Here is a 25,172-nt window from a genome sequence, read left to right as displayed (position 1 = left end):
AGTAGCTGGCGGCCTGGCGGGAATGTATCCTAGGCCGGAGGGAAATGCGGGGTTTAGGACCCCCCGCAAAGTTCACCCCGAGTCCAGTGAGGGCACGGAGCGATAGGCGCAACGCCCTAGCAACCTTAGGTGCCTGGGCCCTCCTCGGGATCAAAGTTGTATTACTGTTAACTGTTGAGGAATGTTGGGGGAAAAAGGGAGGGGAAACTCTGGAAGAGGGGAAGGAACACAGCAATCAGGGGAACTCAAGCAAAGTCAGTAAACTAGAGCGATGGGAAAACTCACAATATTCTCATTAAACGTTAGGGGACTGAACTCCCCGGTGAAGAGGAAGAAGCTAGAAGCCTTGGTAAAAAGGGAACAGGCGCACATTCTGCTCCGCCAGGAGACTCATATTAAGGCCCAGGATAGGCAAAAGGTTCGCCTGAGAGAGTACACGATCTGGACACAAGCGAATGCGGGCAATAAAAGAGCGGGGTGATGATCGCAGTTAAAGGTGGGCTGGAGACGACCCTCATAGAATCGCTGGCTGACAGGGAAGGGAGATATGCATTTGCAAACTGTGTAATTGAGGGTTTCCGGCTCACCCTGGCGGCAATATACACTCCAAACTCTGGGCAAGACGGATTTCTCCGAGACACGCTGGGGAAACTAGAAGGATTCGCGAAGGGAGAGATAATACTGGGGGGAGATCTAAATCTGGCCTGGCAACCAAACCTGGACAGAAGTACAGGGGGTACACGCGGCCAGGGAACCCCTTCCAAACATCTTAAACTAAAGATAGAGCAGATGGCGCTGCAGGATGTCTGGAGGGTGAAGAGAGGGCAAGCAAATGGTTTTACGTATTACTCGCATGTGCATAACACGATGTCGAGAATAGATTACTTCTGGGCGTCGGTGGGACTGGTGGGGATGATCCAGGGTATAGATATGGGGGCTATAGCACTGTCAGATCATGCCCCGCTCCGGCTGGATATCCAGTTGCCAGGAAGGGGTAGAGGCCTCTGGAAATGGAAATTACCGCCCGACATATTAAAGGATCAGACGATGGGAGAGGCACTAGGAGACAAAATTAAAGAATATTTTGAGCAAAATGACAATGGAGAAACTCCCCTAGGAACAGTGTGGGAAGCCTTTAAGGCAGTAACACGGGGACACTGTATAGCAGTAAAGGCAGCCAAAGATAAGCAGCAATATGAATGGGAAAGGACTCTGGAAAAGAAAATTACAGCCATTCAAGGGGAGATAGTAGCCCATCCCACGAGAACTCTCAAGAAGGCATTAAAACATGTACAAGGGCAGTTAGACATGCTGCGCAACAAGAAGGCAGAAAGGTCCCTGCTATATCTCAAGCAACGATACTACATCAAGGCCAACAAGGCAGACAAATTCCTAGCAAGACAGCTTAGAGAAAACCAGAAATCAAGGACGATCCTGAACGTCAAAGACACTCACGGGAACACACAAACATGTAACAAGAACATTGGGGAGGTATTCAAGACTTTCTATCAAGACCTGTATGCGACAGAACACCCGGACGAGCACCAGCAAGACAAGTTCCTACAATCACTAAATCTACAAACCGTCTCAGAAGAGGACAAACAGGCACTGGATTCCTGCATCACGGAACAAGAAGTCCGCAAGGCAATAGCTGATCTCCCGTCCGCAAAGGCACCGGGCCCGGATGGGTTCACGGCCCCCTTCTACAAAAAATATGCCGACACATTCGCACCTTTTTTGACAAGACTACTAAACACTTTCAAGGACCAGGGAAACATAACTCCATATATGAACGAGGCAAAAGTCCTGGTTTTCCATAAAGCAGGTAAAGACCCTACTCTCCCGGGCTCGTACCGCCCTATTGCTCTGATTAACTTGGACGCAAAAATTTACACCAGGATACTGGCGGCCAGACTCTCCCCCCTCCTCCCGACCCTCATAGATGCAGATCAATCTGGCTTCATCCCCGGCAGGCAAACACACGACAACCTAAGAAGAATAATCGATCTGGTAGAAAAAACAGATATTACTCACACACCAGCGGTATTGCTTTCCCTCGATGCCGAAAAGGCTTTTGACCGAGTAGAATGGTCTATATTGTTTAAGACACTGAAGCATATGGGGTTCGGCGATCACTATATAAATATGGTTAAAGCAAACTATAACTCCCCTTCGATGAGGATTGCACTCAACGGGGAAGTCACGGAGAGGGTACATATCTCAAGAGGCACGAAACAGGGTTGCCCTCTCTCCCCACTCCTGTATGCCATCTTCCTAGAGCCACTTCTAGCTAGGATCAGGGACTTGGTAGGGGTTAAGGGGATAGAGATGGCGGGCAAGCAACATAAAGTTGTTGCATATGCAGATGACATGCTGTTGGCCATGACAGATCCAGGGAGATCGATACCCCACGCCCTGAGAGAACTGGAGGAATTCGGGGTAATCTCAGGCCTTAAAATTAACAGGGAGAAATCGGAGATTTTACTCCTGGAGGGAGATAAGAGGACAATCGCAGAATTGGGGGGCTTTCATGGGCTAAAGGTAGCAGAGGAGGGAATTAAATATCTAGGGGTGACCCTCACACATAAGACCGACCTGCTATATAAGAATAATTATCCACACATACTGGCAAGGGTGAAGAGGGAACTAGACAGATGGTGTCCGCTTAGGGTCTCATGGTGGGGAAGAATCCAATCAGTTAAAATGAACATACTCCCCAAAGTTCTCTACCTCTTTTACGCCCTCCCAGTAACAATCCCTGATTCCTTTTTTAAAGCATTGTCCAAGACCATATCGAGATTTGTGTGGAACAAAAAACCTCCTAGGGTAGCCAGAGCTATCCTCACAGCCCCGATCAAGGAGGGGGGTCTAGCACTCCCACACTTTAAGAAATACTATTATGCGGCGCAGCTGTGGGTTCTGAAGGAATGGTTGGGTGAAGACCAGAAGACAATTTGGGCACGACAAGATAGGGCGGTTGCCAGGACCCCTCTGGAGGACCACCTGTGGAAACACAAACAATACAGACACCCCAATCTCAGAATCAGCAAAGTTATGAGAACAACTCTTAGCGCCTGGGATGCCCAAACTAAGAAAGGACTTATGACCACCCCACTGGCCCCATTTACGCCTATTTGTCGGAACCCGCAGTTCCCCCCGCATCAGAGCCCGGGGCGTATGAGAATTGGGAAACAGCAGGGTGCAGGAAAATCGGGGAGATGTTCCAGAACAATACATTAAGGACTTTTGCGGAATGTAAAAGAATGTGGAACCTAAAGGACGTCGAAAGGTATAAATATGAGCAGCTGAAACATTGGTTGTCCACTACCGAGGTATACCAGGCGGCAACGAGAGACCTAACACCCTTTGAAAACTATATAATAACCAACCCAGGAGACAAAAAATTGGTGTCATCACTATATCGGTTCATCAACATGACAGAAGAAGAAATCAAATGGGCATACATGAAGAGATGGGAAGGTACACTGGGGAAAGGTATAACCAGAAAACATTGGGAGGAACTATGGGGGAGAATCCCGAAAGTCACCAGAGCGGTTCAAACAAGGGAAATGTGGCTCAAAATAGTCATGCAATGGCACTACACCCCTGAGAGGCTTAAATCCATGTACCCGCAACAGTCGGATCAATGCTGGAGAGGGTGTCGGGAACCAGGCACCTGGAGACATATCTGGTGGGACTGCAATGTGGTGAAGGCCTTCTGGAGTGAGGTGCAGGCGGAAATAGCCAAAATCTTTCCAGAGGCGGGCCACATGGATGAACGGGTGTGGCTGTGCGGACTGATAGACCCCGACGCCAAAAAACTCCACAAATACCAATGGAGAAGCTTCATGGGCCTAGTCATCGCGGCATGGGCGACTATAGCCCAAAACTGGAAAAAACAAGACACGCCTTTAGTATTCTCCTGGTTGCACAAGGTCTGGTCGCAAGTGACCATGGAAAAAATAACGCATCAGCTTCAGGATCAGAAGACCCTCTTCATGAAAGAGTGGGGGCCGGTGCTGGAGTATCTAAGGTCGGACTACATGGAACAATGGTGCCTGCACAATATTAGAATCTCAGACATTTGTGGTTCATAAGTATCCCCTGAAACAGAAACCGAAACGGACCCTCACTTCCAGAGGGGTGGGAGGGGTGGGTGGGGAGGGCGGGGAGGGGTTTGAGAAATTGGTGTATTGTGTTGATGTTAATACATGAAAATAATAAAATATGTTTTAAAAAGAAAATGTGCTTGATAATGCGTGCTTAAGTCTGGTATATGAATAAAGCACTTTATTGTGTAGCTGGAATCTATCTTGCAAGTCTTGGAAGGTCAACATCCTACCCTGAGAGACCGCATGCCTCACTCTCACTATGCCGTTATCATCCCAGCGTGGAAAGCCCCCAAACAGTTTAATTTCAGGCATGTCATGGTTCTCCCAGACTGGCGACACCAGAGTGACATTTAAATCCATAGCCTTTGTGGCTTCCGTTCTAACAGTTATAAGCTTGCAGCAGGTGTGGTTTTGGCAGTGCACCATATAGGACTGGCAGTGTTGCCCGCTTGCTCATCAGAGCAAAGTCAAGTTTTATATGATCTCTAGCGTCACCTGCATGTAGCCATTCCTTTTCAAACACTAGCTAGGAAGCCCATAAACATCTGCATATGTCTGGTAAGCCAATACCATGTTCCCTTTCAGACCAATATACGTGTTTCAACACCACCCGAGGTGTTTTGCCCAACCATAACTTTTTCGCACCAAGATTTCCGTTTGACCAAACTGTTTCTGTGGGATTTAGACAGTAGTATTTTATAGGGGATAAAACATCCTGGATAATGAAATCTTCTTGAAGAGGTTTGGCAGCCCCAAAATTGAGATTTGTAGGTTCGACCAATCCACTGCGTCCTCCCTTAGTTTACTCAGGATCAGATATAAGTTCCTGTTCAGAAGTTCCCTTCCATTTGTACACATCTACATCCCCAAATATTTAAAGGACTTTCTTGCTACCCCCAGTGGATATAGAGTATGGATCACTTCAATCTTTCCCCTTATGGTGAATAATAATGATGTCTCCCAGTCAATTCTTTAAACCACTATGAATACCATTTCCTTCATCATGTCCATAAAATACTGAAATTCTTGGATCACCCAGGAATATTAACAAATTGTCAGCATATAATATGCAGTCTTCCCAGTCACCTCACCACATGATCTGCCTCAGAACCTGGTACCTCCTGATCCACTCAGCCACAGGTTCCATACCTTCTATGAATAAAAGTGGAGCCGGGGACACCCTTAGCGTGTACCACTTAGTAGGGTGAAAAAACATGACATATGACCGCTTGGCTAGTGCGCCATTATAGAGTAATTGAACTCATGATATATAGTTATTCCCAAATCCCATCTTCCACATTACTACCCAGATGAATTCCTATATAATCAAATCTCTGAGTTTAAAGCAATTATAAAAATTGGTCTCTATATAAGATGGGCCCTAGATAGGCCATTATGTGCCCTCACCACACACATTCTCAAAGCCATCCCTAGGGTAAATCCACATTGGCCAGTATGTATCAGATTTGTAATCACCCGCAGGAATGTGCCTCCCAGGACCTGAGCCAAGATCCGGTTTTGCTGCTAAGGAGGGAGATTGAGCACTAAGATGAGCAGGAATTTGGAGACGTCCCTTTCTTATATATACCCATTACAATAGATAATATCAGATCTCGGGGTAGTTCCCCACGTTCCCAAATACCAACAAATCACTTCCATCTCAAAGGAATTTCATTTCTTCCCCAGATATTATTTCACTTTTTTCTTGGTAGAAAAACAACAATGAAACTCAATAGGCGGATTTTCTGGTTGTCTCAAGTCTGTGGGTCATCATTTATAGTGCTTTGGGTGGAAACATAGTTTTGACATTTTTTCTATCTGAGCAACATTTCCTTTATTAGTATCTTTCAACAAAAATGGGGTTGACTGTAAAGTTATACACGGACCGTGGGGACACTCACAGACACACACGTGCGCACATACGACCATTCTTAATGCTTATTTCATGTTCTAAAGTTTGACACATTTTTTGTTTTCTTTATGTAGTTCAGAAGTATTTCTATAATGCAGTAAACACAACAAACATTGCAACCCTTCAAAGCTTCATATTCTGATAACAATGTATCAAAACTCAACATATTTCAACATAATTTTTATTCATTCGAAGATAGCTCTAAAATATAGAGAAAGAACAGCTCATATTTTCAAAGATTATCAGATAATAATTACATTTGAAGAACAGTACTCAAAGTTTATCATCAACCTAGTGATACAGTGAGTAAGCCTTCAGACACGTGCATCATAATGTTCTTTCTCAGGCAGTATGACCAAATTATTAATGTTGTCATTTTATTTTGTGTGGGGAATATTTAAGAAATGTAAAAGGAACCAAAATGCGTGTGGTGCTAGCTTTGTATGTACTTCAGAGGAGCCTCATTTTGTAGGGCGAGTATGTCAGTCACCATTAATAGAACAGGAGGAAAGATGATTCCCTAATAATTATATAAGACTTAGTATGCAAGAAAAGTGCATGCTAAAAACATGGCAAAAAATGAAAACATCAGATTAGAAAGAACATCACATGAGAGCTAGTGAAAGCAGATGTGTAGTCAACTAGGACAAGTTCATAGTGTCACCCTGTCATTAGTAAGATGCGCTTGTCATCTCTAAAAGAGAACAGTAAACGTGTGAGCTAAATCATCATATCAAATATTTTCCAATAAAAGCTAATCCCCTGTTTCTGATTTGCTACACAGCACAGAACATATAGAAATCAACACAGAATCCCAGAATAGACTGATAACTGTAGGGAAAGTTTACTTCAACAGTTAGCAAGTTCTATCTAAATTCCATTCTTAATCCGCTTGTCAAATTGTCTTAAAAACAAGTGGAAGTGTCATTTAAAAAAAGATACAAGCCATTCTAAATACACAAACTCAATAAATGTTGTTTCAGTCGTTGTGAATCCACATATGAATCCGTCTTAATGAAGGCCTAGAAGATGTCCAATGGATCAACTTGCGCCAACAAAGCATTTTTCCTTCCCAAATTGTTTAGTGCTGTAAATTAATTATTAGTTGTATATCACAACTTCTCGTGCTGGGTGTCAAATAACTGACACACACTCTAATTGCTTCCTCTATACATTTGAAATGAAACGCATACAAAAATAAGAAATGGAAATCCCAAATGGTCTTTTTTGCTAACAAGTAGGTCTTCAACAGTTTGAATTAGAAATCCCCAAAAACTATTTTGAGGGTGGTATATTTATGAAAGCGGTGTTCAAATATATAAATTGCAAATCCCCAAAAGTATTTTGGGGGTTCTCTATACATAGTTCATAGTTTTTCGAATATGGACAGGAACAATGCTGAAACTCTAAATGTTCTAGACAGATATAAACACTTTAGATGAATGCATACAATTGCCCACTGAGTGATGTGCATTTAAGGTGTAGAAATAAGCATTTGTGATAATATTTATAATACCACACTGCTAGGTCTTTTCCCATACTGGACATATGCACCACAGTTTAAAATAATATTAAAAAATTAAAATAATAGCGCATTGAACTTGAAAGTGCTTTCTGTATTTCTACACGTATGTGCGATTTCCCCAAGTTTCACCACAACGTTTTTAGTCCATTCTGGTCTTAAACCTACACATGTTGTTGCCTTCAATTTCAGGTTTTACACGTGTGTTGAATCTTAGTATGATTCCTTAGATCCTTCGGATTTCAATCATAATAACGAACAGTGTGAGGACCGCTACCTATTGAACACTTTCCACTTAAGCTTTAGGTGAGTTACAGCCTCTAATACTTTCCAACAGGCATCACTTAAATTATTTGAATTTTAAATATTTTTGATAGTAATTATTTTTTCTCTCTTTTGTTGTTTATAACCAGGACGCTATTGGTCCTGAGGGGTATCCAGTAATTTTATCGGAAACAAAACAGAGTGGTAAATTTCAGAGTGGACAAAAACACAGAAAAACACATAAATGTTTAAATACATGAATAAAGGGTGGTAAGGGGTTAAAATTGATTAGAATAGGGTTGGGGAGGCTTTAAAAGGATGGAAAAATGTGAGGACCCCCCCAATAAAAAAAAAAAGAAATCAGTGTTTTTTTTCGATGTTTTATCCACTCTCTTATGTACCACTCTGTTTTTGTGGTTGGTAAGATCACATATAACCATCACGAAGGAAGGCAGCTTCATTTTGCTTGCCAACATGCTTTTTGTGCCATAAAAAGACTTTGGGACTCAATTTCTTTTGCTGTTTTGTGTCGGCCCTGGTTGTTTTACCTTTAAAATACCATTGGTTATCAGGGTCGGATTTGGCCAGCTGCCACTCGCCCGTGGCTGGGCAGAAATCATGTGTAGTCCATGGGGGCCGGGTTTTTACCATGCCTGGGCCGGTTTGAAAAAAAATGAAGATTTTTTTTAAACAAACAAAAAGCACACGCAAGGTGGGATGATTCATCAAAGCAAGGTAACAGATGTTACCTTGCTTTGATGATTGATTTGCATGCATGATGTGTTTATCATAAATTATGATGCATGCATCATTCACATGCTGCTGCAGCATGGGGCCAATTTTGCACCAGATCTGCAAATGAACTTAACTGGTCTGCTGTTAAATCTCAGTTACCAGTTTAATGGTATCCCCTACAGAATAATTGCTAATTTTACTATAGCGAATATAATAGCTCAGTGGGTTGAGCGCTCGCTGCTGCGATATGTGTGTGATCTGCAGGTTGCAGGTTCAAATACCAGCAAGGCCATCTCAGCGTCTCATCCTTCTGAGGTCGATAAATGGGTACCAGCACAGGTTGGGTGATATTGTGGGCATATTTGTTCTATAAAAAAAGAGTTTAAGCGTAAGTGCTATACAATAACATATTATCATTTGGCCTTGGACGTCTGCTTACATTTACAATAATTTGACAATATGGATCTATACACACAGATATTAATGATACATATGGTGAACCATTCTTGTACGGAATGTATATCACATTAGTGAAATCATAACCATATTTTTTGTCGTGTACTTAGGCGCAATGCTATTTGATGCCACTTCCTGTTTTGTGAAGGGTTGAAAAGTCGTGTTTCATCGCTTCCCGGGATGTCACTTTCGGGTGGGGTCAAATTACATCACTTCCGATGATGTCATCAGAGGTCAAGGGTCGTGAGGCATGGGGTGGGCCACTTCTTCTTGGGTGTCCGGGCCTATTTCTTGTCCTAGTCCGACCCTGTTGGTTATAGCACTCTTTCACTTCTGTTCACCCTTCTAGCACCAGTGGGCACCATTGGGCGATTGACACCAGCAAATATATTGTTTATTATATTATGCCAATTGAGGCAATGAAAATGATGTTGCAATTAACATACTTGTGATATGATAGATATTTGGCACGAGTCACAGCACTTCTCCTTTCGCTTGTGCACACAACGGGATATCTTGCCCTACCCTGAAGACCTCCACTCCACTGACTTCACGCAGCGTGATCAACACATCCATGAGCGGCACCGCCAGCATGGCTACCTCTGATGCACCACAAATAGGCAAATAAGCTTCACCCCAATCATGCACTGTCCCCAACCCTGCATGGAACCACTCCCCCGCCACTGAAATGTCTTAAGACCTGTACTCCCACCCAGAGGCTCGCCAAATCTACCAAGTCCCCACCTAACCCTACTGTCACATGCCTAAAGGGTGCTCTAGTGAATGCATGATCGATCCCAGAGCACCACTTCACATTTTAGACCTCATCACTTCAAATGATCTTGAGCAATTAGCCATTACAGAAACGCGGCTCCACACTGCCTTAGGCCCAGCCTTATCCATCACCATACCGCCCAAATACACCTTCTTCCATGCAGGCCGAGCTGACGCAAGAGGTGTTTTTTCCCTTACGGTAAGAGACTCCCTCCCAATTAGAGAAATCTCCAACTCGACCTTCTCATCGGGAGAATTACTGACTACCAAGCTAAGTCTCTCATCCACATCCACGATAACTATAGATCTGGTCTATCGCCCACCATGCTCGTTGTTTTCATTTGAAAGGCCATCCTGCACCTCCTCTCTTCTAACTCCAAACCCTCTTCTATGGCTTTACTCCTTGGAGACCTCAACTTTGGTCTCAGTGATGAGGCCGACATGAACGCCTTATCTCTAGCCAGCTCCCTTAAGGCGCTAGGCTTTACTCAAGGCATCCTTAGCCCTACACACTGAAAAGGCTGCATCTTGGACTGGCAAGCCGATCTGAACTGTAATGTTTCAATCACCTCCAATTTGCCTGCCCTTGGACAGACCACAACATTATCACGTTCTCCATACCAGTGCCAAACCCTGCATGATGGCTCTTCCCCTGCCTCCCACTTTAACCCAGAGTCCTCGCAACATAACCAAAGCCCACATTTTGCCATTGTTGGATGAACTCTCTCACCGACAGCCGACAGTTAGTGACCCTGCCTCCTTGGTAGACATCTACAACCAACCCTTACACAGGCAGTCAACACTCTTGCTCGCCCCACCCAACGTAAAGACAAACCTGTGGCGCATCTCAATGCCTGGTTCACTGCTGATCTCAAGTTCCTTCACCTGAAAAAAAGAGAGTCAGAAACTAAATGGAGGAACCACCATTCAGAGGTCAATAAATCCTGCTTCACCACCACAGCAATGCATTACAAAAAGGCTATTCTTCAACTAAAAAACACTACTTACAATACAAAGATTTGCAAAATCAAGCTCCTGTGAGCTCTATACGAATCTGCAAGAGCTTGAATCTCCTGCTCCCCCACCAACCAATTGCGTCAAGAACTGCAACTGGCGCTCCAATATCCAAAATGCACTTCTAGACAAAATTGACACACTCCAGAATTAAAAAAGCACCCTGAGCAGTGACACCTCCCCTCTCATCACGCTCCCCGCCTCTGGTCAAAACATACCCCTATTTAATTTCAAACCAATCTTGGAAACAGAGGTAATCCAAATCATCAACGGTCTTAAACCATCCTGCTGTCAAGGGCAGGTGTGCCCAGCTACTGTTTTCAAAGGCTGTGATGAAGCTCTTGCACCTTTCATTACGACCCTGATAAACACCTCGTTCTCTGTCTGCACAGTTCCAACCAGCCTAAAGGATGCGTCGGTTCTCTCGCTTTTGAAAAACAGCACATTAGATCCAGCTATACCCAGGAACTACCGCCCTTTTACCACTGTCCCCTTCCTCAAAATCCTGGGCAGGGCAGCTTACCTCCAGATCCAAACTTACCTTGAATCTAATAATATCTTAGGTCTGCATCAATCCGGCTTCCGACCAGGCCACGGCATGGAATCTGCACTGCTGGACTTAAAAAATCAGATGACGAGATTAAAGACACAGGCAAGTCAGCCCTCCTCCTTCTGCTTGACCTGTTGGCAGCATTTGACCGCGTGGACCACCAAATTCTTTGCCAACACCTCCCATCAACAGCGCACTTTTCTTCCGAAGCCATTTCCAGGATTTCCCCCTTCCTGGATGACAGATCCATGACAGTATTCCCAAACACCGACACACCCCCGCCCTGTCACCTGCTGCATCCCCCAAGGCTCTTGCATCTCCCCCACCCTTTACAACATCTTAACCAAACCCTTATTTTACCTCCTGGATGAGATGAGCATACCCTACACCAACTATCCTGATGATATGCAGATCCTTCTCCCACTCTCCAGAAGCTACTCCACTGACTCTAACACTCTGCAATCAGTCTACTAAGCTATCCAGGCCTGGGTGGCTTCCCATCTCCTTTGCCGCAATGATGATGAGACTGAAATCCTCCTGGTTGGCTCAAAAACCCTACTCAGCAAGCTCAACCCCACCTACAACTGTTTCACCATTGATGGAAATACCACCATCCCTGTTTCTAGCAACGTCAAGACCTTGGGCGTTCATCTAGATGCCACCTTGTTCCTAATGCGGCAGGTCAACACAATAGAATCCTCTACATCACACACCACAAGGCTAATCAATGCCTGCCGACCTTTCCTGTCCAATGACAGCTGCCTTACCATTGCCCCGGTGCTTATAGTTTCTAGATATGATTATTGTAATGTCCTATTCGTGGGCACCTCCACCCGCAACATCAACAAACTCCAGGTCATACCGAATAATGCACTTAGAGCCGCACTAAGCATTCCGAGGAGTGAGCACATGGCTGCGGCCTGAATAAATGCTCATATGCTACCCATCCGTGAGCGTATAATCTTCAAAACACTAGCCATCATCCACAATTGCCTCTCGAATACTGCCTCTCGCAAAAACTCAAAAAAGCAGAATATCTAAAACTGACCCGCTCCGCACATGCTCACTGGATTTTCACTCCCAGATTCAGATTAATGGATTAATGGAATCCGGGGGACTAAGCTTCCCTGTCATTGCTGCTAAAAACTGGAACTCTCTACCCTTATCTACGAGATCAGAACAATCTTATTGGGCTTTTTGAAAACTTCTGAAGGCCTTGCTCTATTCCCCTGTCTGACCATCTGATCGACCTACCATTGACTATGAACCCAATTGTCTGTAACAAGCGTCTTGTTGCCTCTGGGTTTGGTGCACTTTATAAATGCCATAAATAATTAAATAAATGATGATATGATTTGCTCACATTATACAAAATAAATTAACTAAGAGTAAAAAAAAAATCTACTTTTTGTTTTGATAACTAGTTATATAATGCATTACATGTATTCCGCTAGTTATAGCTTCTTTAATAAAGAGTTAACTTTGTCCACCAGGAACAACTTTTTGTTGTGTTTATCCTGCAGAGAACACAAAGAAATGGTATCCTCAATGCTGTACATTTTCATTCCCCAAACCTTGTACAGAGAGATAATGAGAGTCAAGGATAATGTCACAGATCAAGAAGTGTTTTAGAGACAAGAAGCCATGCTGCACAAACTTCAACAAATGGCTACATAGAAACCACTCTCATACAATCAGTTACAAAAACCACATTGAAAGCGAGGGAATAATTATGACAACCAAGCAATATTCCACAAGATTCTAGGTCCGTTGTCTATTTTTCAAAATGCTCACACCAGCTTACCAAAATTAAAAAACAAAGTACTCGAGAGGAAAGGGCATAGCTTAGCAAATGAAACAATATTTATTTAGAAAGATTTTCCAAACGTCCCACACAAGGGCATAGAAGAAGCACACACATTAGGGTGTTAAAATCTGAAAGTCGCCAACGGACACCCCATAGTATTTAGCCATCTAAAAGCGAAACACATTCCTTGTTGAGGCTGTATGCATTGCACTTGCGTACAAGTAATACTCTACAACACCCAGACACAGGAAAAACAAACATGTGAGACATGTAATGTATCATGCATGGAAATCTAACTGAACATTCATACTACATAGAGAAGAATATCCATGAAACATCTGAAACCATGACAGCAGATCCTCAGTGCCTAAACATTCCTCACAGTTGAAATGTTACAGCTTTGGGTTGGCTCACCATTTTTAGTGGAAAGCAACATGTGGAAAGTAAATTATTAAAGGGGGATGTTTTCTGAACAAGCCGAACAACTGAATTTGTACATATAAAATTAGTGAATACCTTGATATGCAGTAATTTAAAGAACAGTGCACGGGAATGTCAACACGGCAGCATACCAACAGTCATGGGCACCAAGAACATATCCAGTACATGTGAACTGTACTGGTGCAAGCACCATGGGCACTGAGAATACAGGGCAACACCTGGCAAATACTAGGATGTGTCAATAAGTCTTTGAGCAATGCTGCTTACCAATCTGGGATACACAACTATGTATATTAATATTAGATTGATATATCTTTTCCTTTTACTATTATTGATTGTAATGCAACTAAATACGCCTTACTGTTACGCCCTTTTACTATTAGCCTTGAAATGCTAAGTCATTCTTAGTGGATATATTTTCCATGTGTGCGATTTCGGCAATAAACACTACACCAGCCAGCCATAATGGCCTTTAAGGGCGTGCAGCCCGAGTTACCAGGAACACTCTTTCAGAGGGGCTTCAAGAAGGTCTAGGAGCTATTAGCGCCTGGTCTAGCCCACTGGGGCAGGGGTCACTGTGGTTAGCAGGCGGCAACCAATCAACAAAATAAGGTTCTACAAACTTTGTTGTTTTTTTTCTCACAAAAGAAGTGGTGCACATGCAGAGTCACAGCTGTTTCCTTGGTGAACAAAACGCCATTCAACATGTTTACCATTTAAATGGCACAAGGAGCTTGTAAAGTCCTGATGAGGCTCGGGAGCGAGATGGAGATGTGGGACGGGAAACATGTTCTGGCATGCAAGTGTCTTCATTGAAATTGGCGGATGGGGCAGGAAGAGGCGGCACCGTGGACCAAGAGGGGAGTAGAGTGTGAGAATGGGGCGCAGGCGCGTGGCGGGCAAATCGTGGACATATTGAGGAAGTGCTAGGAGCCCGCATGTAACGCAGGTTTGCGCCAGCAAATAAAGTCCATGTTCCGCGCGACTTGTTTGGTTGGTGCCTCCTCTTGGATGCTAATGATAGTAGCCAATCCAGAAAAACTACAGAATTGTGTTTATCTGCGCTACAAACATGGCTACTGCCTTATGGATACGAATCTCATCTCTTCTTAATACATTTTGCCCGACATAATACAAATCCTTACATAACGTGACCCAGAAATGCCTGACTCTGAGTCCATGTACCAATGTATCGACAGGGTATCAGTAAGCATTGAATAATACTTCCCAGGCATAATTATAATCCGTAAATATCATGAACAACTATAAGCTTTCTCTTTGATTTGCAGTTATATACAGGTGAAGGCTGTCTTGTCAAACACATTATTTGCCAAAAAATGTGTGAAAAAACATGATGGATTTCCTTTGAAGGGGTTTAAAGTCTTTGGGACTGAAACACAATTCTTCCATATAAAACCTCACAGATTTGCAAAGAAAGCTTGCAGTGTGCAACACTGTATAAACAATGAACTTAACATTTTGGATATAGGCTTGTATTTTTTATGTGAATGCTCTTACAGCACAATAACTGTATTTGCCATGCAAATATCTGACTACTGTTCACAGGGGATGGAAAGTATACATTTTATTATTGTATTACCCACCTCATTGATGGGTTGACATGGGTGCTAATGCCCCCCAACACCCTGAGCCAGTTAGAGCTCAGTACTCAGTACATTGAGGGCCTTGGAAGGGCTCAAGGACGTTACCAGCTTTCTATGCCCTTAGGCTTGGGCCACTACCACAGAAGCCTGCTACGATGCAAGTTCATTAAGGCTATTACCACTTTGGGTCGTTGTCCAGGGCGTTAATTAAGCAATAAGGCCTGAGCCGCGAGGGCATTACTGAGTCAGGTAATGCCTCAGGGCCCATAGTTACGAGAGGCTTATTGCTATTAGTACCCCGGCCCACAAGACCGTGGTACTAATAGCATTGTTTTTCTGTTCCAAAACACTGCAGCGTTTCGGAACAGAAACACACAAAAAAGTTTTAAAAAATGGCTGCCGGGGAATGGAAAACGGAGTCCGTTTTCCCTTTCCATGGTGGCCATCAGGACTGGACGCGCTGGGGACAGAAGTTTTCCCGGTGCGTTCGCTCCTGAAAAAGGACCAAAAAGAAGGTGTGTGGGCATGGGAGGGCATGGAGGGGATTATTTGGATGGGTTGGTGGGTGTAGGGAGGGAGGGACAAAACACTTACCTGAATCCACGGCGGGGGGCGATGGCAGCCTCCAGCCGTGTGGTGGCTCGGGACGGGGATTGCTCCGTTCCGAGCCTCCTCATTGGCTGAGGGGCTGCCACACACCCCAGCCGGGGACAAAGGAAAACAAGGCCGGAGAGGGATTAAAACAAAATTCTTCCATTTAAAACCTCACAGATTTGCAAAGAAAGTGTCGAAAAAAGAACTACTCTGCTCGTTGGGGGCCCCTAGCATTCCTCGGCCCCTTGGATTAATCAAAAACAAAACAAACAGAAAAAGAAAAAGAACAACTCCACATGTCAGGGTCCCCCCAGGCATTCCTCTGGCCCTTGTATGAATCAAATACAAAAAAGAACAACTCCACGCATCGGGGTCCCCAGGCAATCCAACGGCCCTTATAATCAACAACAAAGATGACCCATCCGCTGGCCCTCACATTCTGTAGTGCCGATTCTGGAGCTCAGAACCACTATCTGTAGCCCCCTGTGAATGATATATTGGTAGCAGCAGCGCCTCTGTTGTATAACCCCTGGCGATGATGAAGCAATGGGCACCATCACCCCCTCTATACCTTGTGCTTGCAGATAACAGGGGCAACCCAAAACCCTGTCTATTCCCATAACCCTTGTTACTGGGGCTCCTTAAACAAGCCCAAAAGCCATTCCCCATTGTTGGTGGCAAACCAGGCCTTTGTGGTTTGAAGCCTCTGAGAACCAGCAAATGGCACACTCCACAAATCCTTGCCCCGAAGCTCCAGCCTCGATGATTGCGTGAACCCATCAGACACCTCCATGGGTAAACCTAGATCAATGGCATCAGCTTATGTTTGTTGCTAGAGGCCACATGTACCACACAGTGCACTAACAGCACAGAAACCATGATGGTTTGTCTGGCCCCCAAACACCATTCTTGGGCCTTCAAAGCATCCAGACATTGTTGAATTATGTGTAGAAATGTTAATAAATCCAATGGGTGTCGAATGTTTAACTCTATGCTGTTTTTTCAGGGGCGACCTGCTATAACATTCAGTTGTTGGAAAACATTTTTATAAAAAAAGACAAATATAGAATCAGAATAGGTCGTCTTTTACAGAGCGGGCATCAGCATGTTACAATATTCACCAACAGTGTTACAACTGTAGCAACACACAGCATTTTGCAATGTCAGCCTCAACATTTTAAATCCAATGTAACAACTAAGTACAGGACCCTAAGAAATTGAAATTTCAATCCGTTTATATAAAGGAATCGTGGCCACACCACTTCATCACAGGTGTGATCTTTGGCAAAACAAAAATCAAATCCACTGCATCTTGGGGCATGTCAAAACATTGCAAAACTTTGAACCATATTTCAAAAGTGCTGACACCCTTCTACCTCACAATTGTGTTTTAAAGTACACATTGTAGTTTTCACATGTAAAGATACGGGGCAACACTATGCGCTTCCCTTGCATAGAGAGATTAGACACATTTTGTTTTGTGCCACTCTGCATGAAGAATAAAACAAAATGTAGTGCCTTACTGGGTAGTACAAAACAATTCCGGCACAATCTAAAACATGCACTGGCACAGTCGATCAATACATAACACATCCCCAAACGTATCAAGTAAGATGTAGCACCCTGACACTTGCCACCCGTAAACATTTCATCAACTCTAGTATTTTGTACGAGAATATCATGGCTATAACATTTGCGCAACATGTGTGATCTTTGACGCATACTGTTACATCTGTGTTGAATATTTTACACACTAGAAAGATTTTATCGGCGCGGTGAAACTAAAATAAGGTATTGTGTGCATGCAAATATGCTGCATCAGAAAAAGACAAGTGCCCCAAAAGTGCAGTCCGGGTTTAACACACACATACACTTTGTACAAAATAAATCTCCATTATCCATGTGTGATCTTTGGCAAAAACTCAAATACCCAAATACTAACTTCCCATTGTACTCATTTGAAATATTTCATCAACATTATCAGCGCTGTGAAGCTGAGACAAGGCATTGTGCGGTGCAAATATGTCACATCACAAAACAACAAGTGCACCAAAAGTGCAGTCAGGGTTTATTTAATATTGAATGTAATATTTGGCATGGCAATAAGGGCTGCGGGTTCAAAGCTTTAATATTGAAGTGTCTGAATGATTGTGCGAGTGTCTGTTTGGTTGTGTAGCGGCGCTATAAACACTAAACACTTACAAAACCCTTTACACACATTTTCTTACTTCTTCCAAAGCGTTGTAGTCAAAATCTCAGAAACAGTTCCAGTTCAACATCTGTGTGCTATCCTAACCGACATGCAAAACCACTGAGCATTCTACGCAAACTATACATTTTGAAAGACGTCATTAAAAGCACATAGCTGTTTAGTTTAAAAATGCACAACCTGTCTCAAAAAGGGCCTGTCTCATGGCATGAGTCAGAAAGGCTGGAAAAATAGAAAAACAATACATTAAAGTATTGAAATACACCCCAAACTCAACTTTTTTGCTGTTGTTGAAATAAAACTCTGAGTAAACAGCAGGGCCGGATTCCAATCAGCAGGCTTTGCAGGGGTCCCCAGCCCCATGATCAAATCGAGCCAAGAAACAAGGCACCCCGGACAGACCTGCAATCACCTCTTCCAAGTCAATTAGCTGCCACTGCAGGGGCTCATCAGGCAAGCATTCTGACAATGGGGTTGACAGTACCACTGCTGCAGTGAGAAGGGTCCTTTTAAAGGGGTGAAAGTTCAATGTTATTTAATTATCAATAATGCACAAATTTATATATTTCGGTATAGTTTGCAGAAATGGGTTTCCTATCAACAGAAGCAGAGCATTCTATTTCATGCATACTGCTTCCTATGTGTTATAACAACATCTAAAAATACCCTCACCCCTGCAGATGCTTCCTGCGAACAATGCCATTTTTCTTATCAAACACACAGATCACCTGCATACTGTTTCCTATATGTTATAGAAACATCTAAAATTAAGTTCACCCCTATACATGCTGCCTGTGCCGGCCTTCAGCCATAAGTTAAAAATAGCCTTACTAATGTCCATTAGTTTTAGTTGGTAAACATTGTTCATGTGCATTCAAGTGGACAATGTGTTTATACAGCTGGCCCAAACACCATGTATCCCGCCGATCTAAATATAAACCCCATCTGTGCTTTCTGCTGATGCAGCTGGAATACCTCTCTCTGAGTCATAACATTCCTAGGATTCCCCAGGCCTTGTCATAATGCAGTGTTGATTCACAGCTCTTTGGTGGGTCCCAGTATGGCAGACACCTGAGCAACAATAGTTTGACTTTTGTACGGGCTCTGGGAGGCACACTTTACTTATAAAGTAAACTGCTTTTCATTATTTACACTCTGCATCAAAGCCAGTTCATATAAGATTGGTGTACATTTTTATATCAAAATTGATACAACATTTTTTGATATCAACATTTCAGTGGAAGTTAATATAAAACATGTAAATTATTATTTTATATAAAAAATATAATTTTCTATATACATTTCTATATAGAAAAATATGATTTTCAATATTATTTGTTACATACATTTCTATATCGAAAAATAAGATTTTTAATATTATTTTTGATATACAATTGCATATAAAAAATATGATTTTTAATATTGATTTTTATATAAATGGTTACATCCAAATACATTTTTATATGTGTATGTAAAAAGTATTGGGGTTCAATAAAATTGCTATCAAAAAACTTTGGGAGCTTATCAATTTGATACAAAATGTATATCCACTTCTTATCACCCCAGGGCGGAACCCCTCTGTGACATCATTACTGCGTCGCTCTGCGAAAACCTAGATTCACAGTCCCTGTCTTCAGAGCTCACTTCGCTCTCGGCACTCTACTAAGCAACATCGGTGAGCGCCACTCCCAGCCACTCCCATCTATATATAGATTTTATATAAAATGTATATTCACATTATATCAAAACTGATATATGTTAGTAAACACTTCATAGCCAATATACATTTAAAAATTGATATCAAACATTTTTTATATCCTTTTTATATTCAATTTATATTAAGTTTATTTCAAAGCATATCAAAAGGGGCGGGACTAAGACCGGAAGCAGGGGGCGTGACCACCTGTCAAAATTGAACATTGTACAAAAGGGGACCCCTTCTACTACTGCCACCACTTGCCTCACTCCTTTCATGAGTTTTGGTAACCAACTGCAAATGATCTGGCCCTGAAGGATGTGCCTTTGGTCAGACACAAGGCACTCAGCAGAAGGTTGTCTATTAAAATTCCTTGCACAACTTTTTTGCAATTTTAAAAGCTAAAACGTATCTGTGGTTTTGCAAAGATCCCGACACATATACTTAGTTTACAATTGATAAATACCACATTGAAGCTTTTATCTTCATCAGTGCTCACATGTATATAACACTCAGAAACAGCTGTGCCTTTTATTTGTGAGGTGCAATATTTAAGTAATGAGAGACTGGTTAAAATCCCTGCATGTCCACTTAGCCCTTCATCCTTTCATGGGTGGTTGATAAAATGAGTACTATTGAACTACAAATTATTATGTATCTGTACTTCATTCCGACTTTGGTGGTAAGGGTAAAAACAAGTTGTGCTTGATATATTTCATATTTGTTTTTAAAAAAGGTCATTCATGTCTGAGTTTCGATGGCATGTGATATTTATTGCATGAGGTACACGGAAAGTACTGCATGAGGTGCATATTTATTTACCTCATGCAGTAACTATGCCATGCAAGCACAACTCAAAATTGGGTGGTATTTAATAAGAGGTATTTAAAATACCACATGATTTTACACTTACCATCATATTAATTATAAGAGCAAACTGTGTTGGTAACTGAGACCTGTGAAGGACACATTCTTGCGACAAATGCCACCATTCTTTATTTATTTATTTATTTACTGCATTTGTTACACGCCCACACCCTGGGGTATCACAGCGCTGTTACAGACATCTTTGGCATTGATGTGGAATATTCACTTACATAGATGTAGATGGACAATGTTACAAAATAGACATTATGGCATAGACTTTTAACATACATAGGAAAAAAGCGTACAGGAATCATAATTATTTACAAAATCTGGCTTATTCATCCACTAGGTGTGCGTCTTTCTAGACCAAAGTAGATGGATTAGACCTAAGAAGGCTGACTACAGGTGGCTTTTGTAAACATTTTGCTAAAATTGGTTAAATAACCAGGTTTTTAAGGATTTTTTGAATCCAGGGAAGGCTTCCTCATTTTTTATGTTTAGTGGAAGGGCGTTGCAGTGTTTGGGGGCCAAAACTTGGAAACACACAACATATACTATGCAGGTAAAATGTGGTAGTAATTTTGTTACTGCAACTTTTCCTGCACCACCAAATTATGATTTTTGGCAGATTTACTGCCGGCGGAATTACCACATGGTAAATCTGTCGGTTTTAGGAGGCAAAGACCCTCATTATGGGGTTGCCGGAAAACCCTCTGGTAGGCGGTGCTTTTCCAGCAATCCCGTAAAAGCCATACTGCCGCCTGATATCTCGGTGCCATTGGGATATCACAAGTGGTGGCGGTAATGTTAAATCCCTATTTCCATGGAGTCCCATAGGGCTCCATGGAAACAGGGACATGGAAGCACTGGCACCCCTGCTAACGATGCTGGTGCTTTCGTAACAACCAATGCCGGCAGGGGCCTGAAAAGCCAGCAGGTCAGGCCTGCCAGGGGATCCGTGGCCCCTATCGGCATTGTTGTAGTATGGCGGTCTGGAAAGGGCGCAGGTACACTATGTTACGGACCGCCATACTCAGAATGACAGCCAAAGTGTCACATTCACCTCCAGCTTGTTGCTGGAGATAAATCCTCCACTTTACGTCAAAGAATCCACAGATTTACTGCATGGTAGTTTCACCAGTGGTAAATCCACTGGTGAAACTACCATGCAGTAAATCTGTGGATTCTTTGAGGTAAAGTGGAGGATTTATCTCCACTTTATTAAAATATGTTTCATACCAGCCACCAGCCACTTTCTTGTGCAGTAATGTATGTCCACTTTCTATGTTCTGGCTGGTTTTACAGTCATTGACAGTAAATGGTGGCAAATGTTCCTGCCTTGCCAATCTGACAGCCATTTTCTCTTTCTCTTCCAGACAGCACAAGATGGGTCGGCCCAGCGCGCCACGCCTTCTCGCATTCCTATGGCAAAAGGTATGAAAGCAGGAAAGCCAGTAGTGGCAGCCTCGGGAGCAGGAGCCCTGGCCAAATATGAGACTCGCGCCGAGAGTCAGTCCATGAAAATAGAGCTGAAGAAGTCCTCAGCCAGCAGCTCTACCTCTCTTGGAGGTGGGAAGGGCTGAGGGTGTCCTCAGGGGTATGTGCAGGCGTTGCTGCTGCTACTACCACGAAGGTTGGCCCCTGACTGTTACTGGGCGGTGTTCCAATGATCTACTAATTCTGATCACTCGATTTGCCATTCCGAGAATAACAAACTAATCGCCGTCTGTATTGACCATTAATTTGTTGAATGGTTTCCAATCCATACTGGAAAAAAAGGGTTCCTTCTTCACTTTGTTTACATTTTAAGAAGTAACTGTTGAAGTGGCGGGGCAGTGCCACTTACGGCTATTGCCTATGTAGGTATTTCTATAGGAATGGCCAACTACATCTGGTTAAGAAGTAGACTATAAGTATTTGATCAAAATGTTGGTCTCATTCATGCTTCATTTTCAGAAGCAATTTTGTAATTAGTTTTGCAGTAGGGTGTGGGAGATGGAAGCTAAAACGTGTTCTTGGAAGTATTTGGTCCTTAAACATTTCATAAAGATATTTAACATTAATACATGATAAACAGCTTGCCTTTTCTTTCTGGTATGGAGACCTGTTTGTTGGATTTGACTTTGTTTCCAGTCTTTTTTCTAATACGTTTAAGTGTAAATGTACTCATGGAAGTGCGTGTGGAGAGAAAATGCTGTGGGATTAAAACATTTTAACTAAGCTAATACAACTGAGGTTATCAAACATATTTAACAGTTTATTAATACGTTACACTGGGTGGAATCAAACACATTCTGAGAGACAGATTTGTTTATTTTATTTAAGAACGCTTCCTATAGTCTCTCATCCACCCCAGGGGGACAACAGACACTGGAGTAGTTTGGTAAAGAGGATCGCAAGATGGAGCTTTAATAAATCAAACTGGATAAGAGCACCCTGTGTACTTAGGCCTAGATGTAACTTATAGTCTCTGGATCCAGATAAGATCTTAAATGAAAAACCCAGGATGAGCAAACCACGAAGCTGTCACATCAACAGTGGCCGGAGACTGTGGACCGGCGAGATAATAAGACCTGCAGTTTACCTTTGTTCCGCCTTTGTGCAACGCTGCTCTGCAGTACCACACCTCCTCCTTCCGGCCACTGTGACCCAGAAGGAAGGATTTGTAACATTGCACTGGGGCAAAGCCCCCAGCAAAGTCCAGTAGCTATCTGCAGCTGTCTGTGCAGCCGTCTGTTACTTCTTTTCTCTGTATCTTCAGCCAACTTGTGTCCCTCTGTGCTGATGCCAACATGTGCTCTCCTGTAGTACCCTCTATCCGCCGTGCTGTGCTTATCCATCTCCAGCCTCTGTTGACTCTTTCCTTTGCCCTCAGACTCCCCTCTACTCTATGGCACTACTCTGCACAGCCTTCCTCATTAACATCTTGGCATCAGCCCACATGCTCTTCTCCCTGATATTTTTCTTGTTTAATATACTTATCTTTCTTTTTCTGTTAACAATGACTGGCACAATCCCATTCCTTTGCACATCCCATCACTACAAGCTCGGGAGGATAGCTCCGGGGCAACATGCTCGCCTTGGAAACAAGATGACGCAGAGAAACACAGGTCCGATCCCTGGGTCCGCGCTGAGAAACCTCTGGGTATTAAGAACATTAAAAATAACCAATTACAATGACTCCATTCACCAATCAGCGTTTCATTCTAGTACTCTGTTTTATGCATCTCTTTCTTATATTGCAATGGCTCTATGGAATGTGCACTCTATGTAACTAAGCTTATTTTGTTCTTGACCTCTTTCTTTGATTTAAGTTGCAATTTCACTGTCTGACCAAAACATCTCTCACTCCATTCCTCGCCGCAGTTGCGGCAGCTCTCTCTTCTTCAGATACTCGTTGTTCTCACACCGCTCGACCTTCTGGCAGGGTTAGTGGAGTTGGCATTCTCTATCGTTCTTCTTGGATCACTATATCTACCTCTGTCAACCCCCTACTTTTTCTTCATTTGAATGCCGTTTGCTAGTTTTTTTAAAACATCATCTTTGGTCCTGTTTGTTGCCTGCTGCCCACCTGGCCCCCATTATTCTTTCTGTGATAACCTTAACTCTTTACTTTCCTTTAGTCATCCCTCTGACATTCCTCTTATTTTTCTCTGACCATTTTCTACTTTCGTTTACCTTATCAGCGTCCTTTTCCCCCGGTTCCTCTTCATGCTCTGCTGTTTTGCAGCGTTGTGCAGTCCAATCTTCTAATTCTTCCTCCTTTCTCTGTTTTGACCTCTTCTCTTCCCCGCTTGGATGCCTTCTCGTCTCTATCGGCTGAATTTGCTTCATTATCGTTGGATGACTCCATCTCTCTACTCTTCCCGTCGCTCTCTTTACCGGGCTGAGCGACGATAGAAGTCACAGTATCATCATGACCTCAGTCTGCTCTCTGCTCTTTATGCTTCTTATGATGCCTGAGTAATGTCAGATAAAAAGCAGTATTATGCTGAGCTTTTGCTGACCTATTCGCCTCACCCTTATAGTTTATTTCAACTACGCATTCCTACGCTCTCTTGATCCTTCACTTCCCTCGTCCCTTTCTGCCTCTAACTTTGCAGAATTCTTCACCTCCAAGGCTGCACTTCCTCACTCTTCTATCTCGTCTACTCTATCATATGCCTCCCCCCTGAATCTTTCTGTCCCCTGCTTCTCTTCTGACTTATTTTTATTTGCTATTCATGGCAGGGGTTGCTACTTATTCATTTCAGGCCCACTACACTAACACTCCTTCTGACCCTCTTCCCCCTTCATTGATTCTTAAAATCGACCTTCTCCTTCTTCCCAATCTCACTATTCAGTGTAATGGTTCTCTAACAACTGGTACATTTCCTTCTGAGTTGAAACAGACCTCCATTCTGCCTATTGAAAATAATAACTTCACATGATCAATCTTGGCCTTCAAGTTTTTATATTTATCTTCTTCCCTTTATCACGAAACTCCTTGAGCAAAAAATGTACACTCAGGTTTCTCACCATCTTAATCTCTTCTCTCTTCTGCTTCTACATCAATATTGCTTCCACTCAGTTCATTCAACTGAAACAAGTGTACCCTCTATCTCTGATTCTCTCT

General features: G+C 42.9%; 1 protein-coding gene across 6 annotated transcripts in view; it reads left to right on the top strand.

The window, feature by feature from the left end:
• FILIP1 (filamin A interacting protein 1) overlaps nucleotides 1-25,172 on the top strand; it is a 708,753-nt gene that overhangs the window by 614,392 nt on the left and 69,189 nt on the right. For 3 of the 6 annotated variants that reach the window (XM_069606267.1, XM_069606268.1, XM_069606266.1), the window contains exon 6: nucleotides 21,934-22,126. In XM_069606267.1, the coding sequence (XP_069462368.1) occupies nucleotides 21,934-22,126 (193 nt within the window). Of the gene's footprint in view, nucleotides 1-21,933; nucleotides 22,191-25,172 lie in introns of all 6 variants that reach the window. The other 3 variants (XR_011260424.1, XM_069606270.1, XM_069606269.1) reach the window with 3 other exon arrangements.

This window comes from Ambystoma mexicanum, chromosome 4p, assembly GCF_040938575.1.
Source record: "Ambystoma mexicanum isolate Mex_15411 chromosome 4p, UKY_AmexF1_1, whole genome shotgun sequence".
In the NCBI taxonomy this organism is placed as follows: domain Eukaryota; kingdom Metazoa; phylum Chordata; class Amphibia; order Caudata; family Ambystomatidae; genus Ambystoma; species Ambystoma mexicanum.
This window is presented reverse-complemented; position numbering and strand designations above follow the sequence as displayed.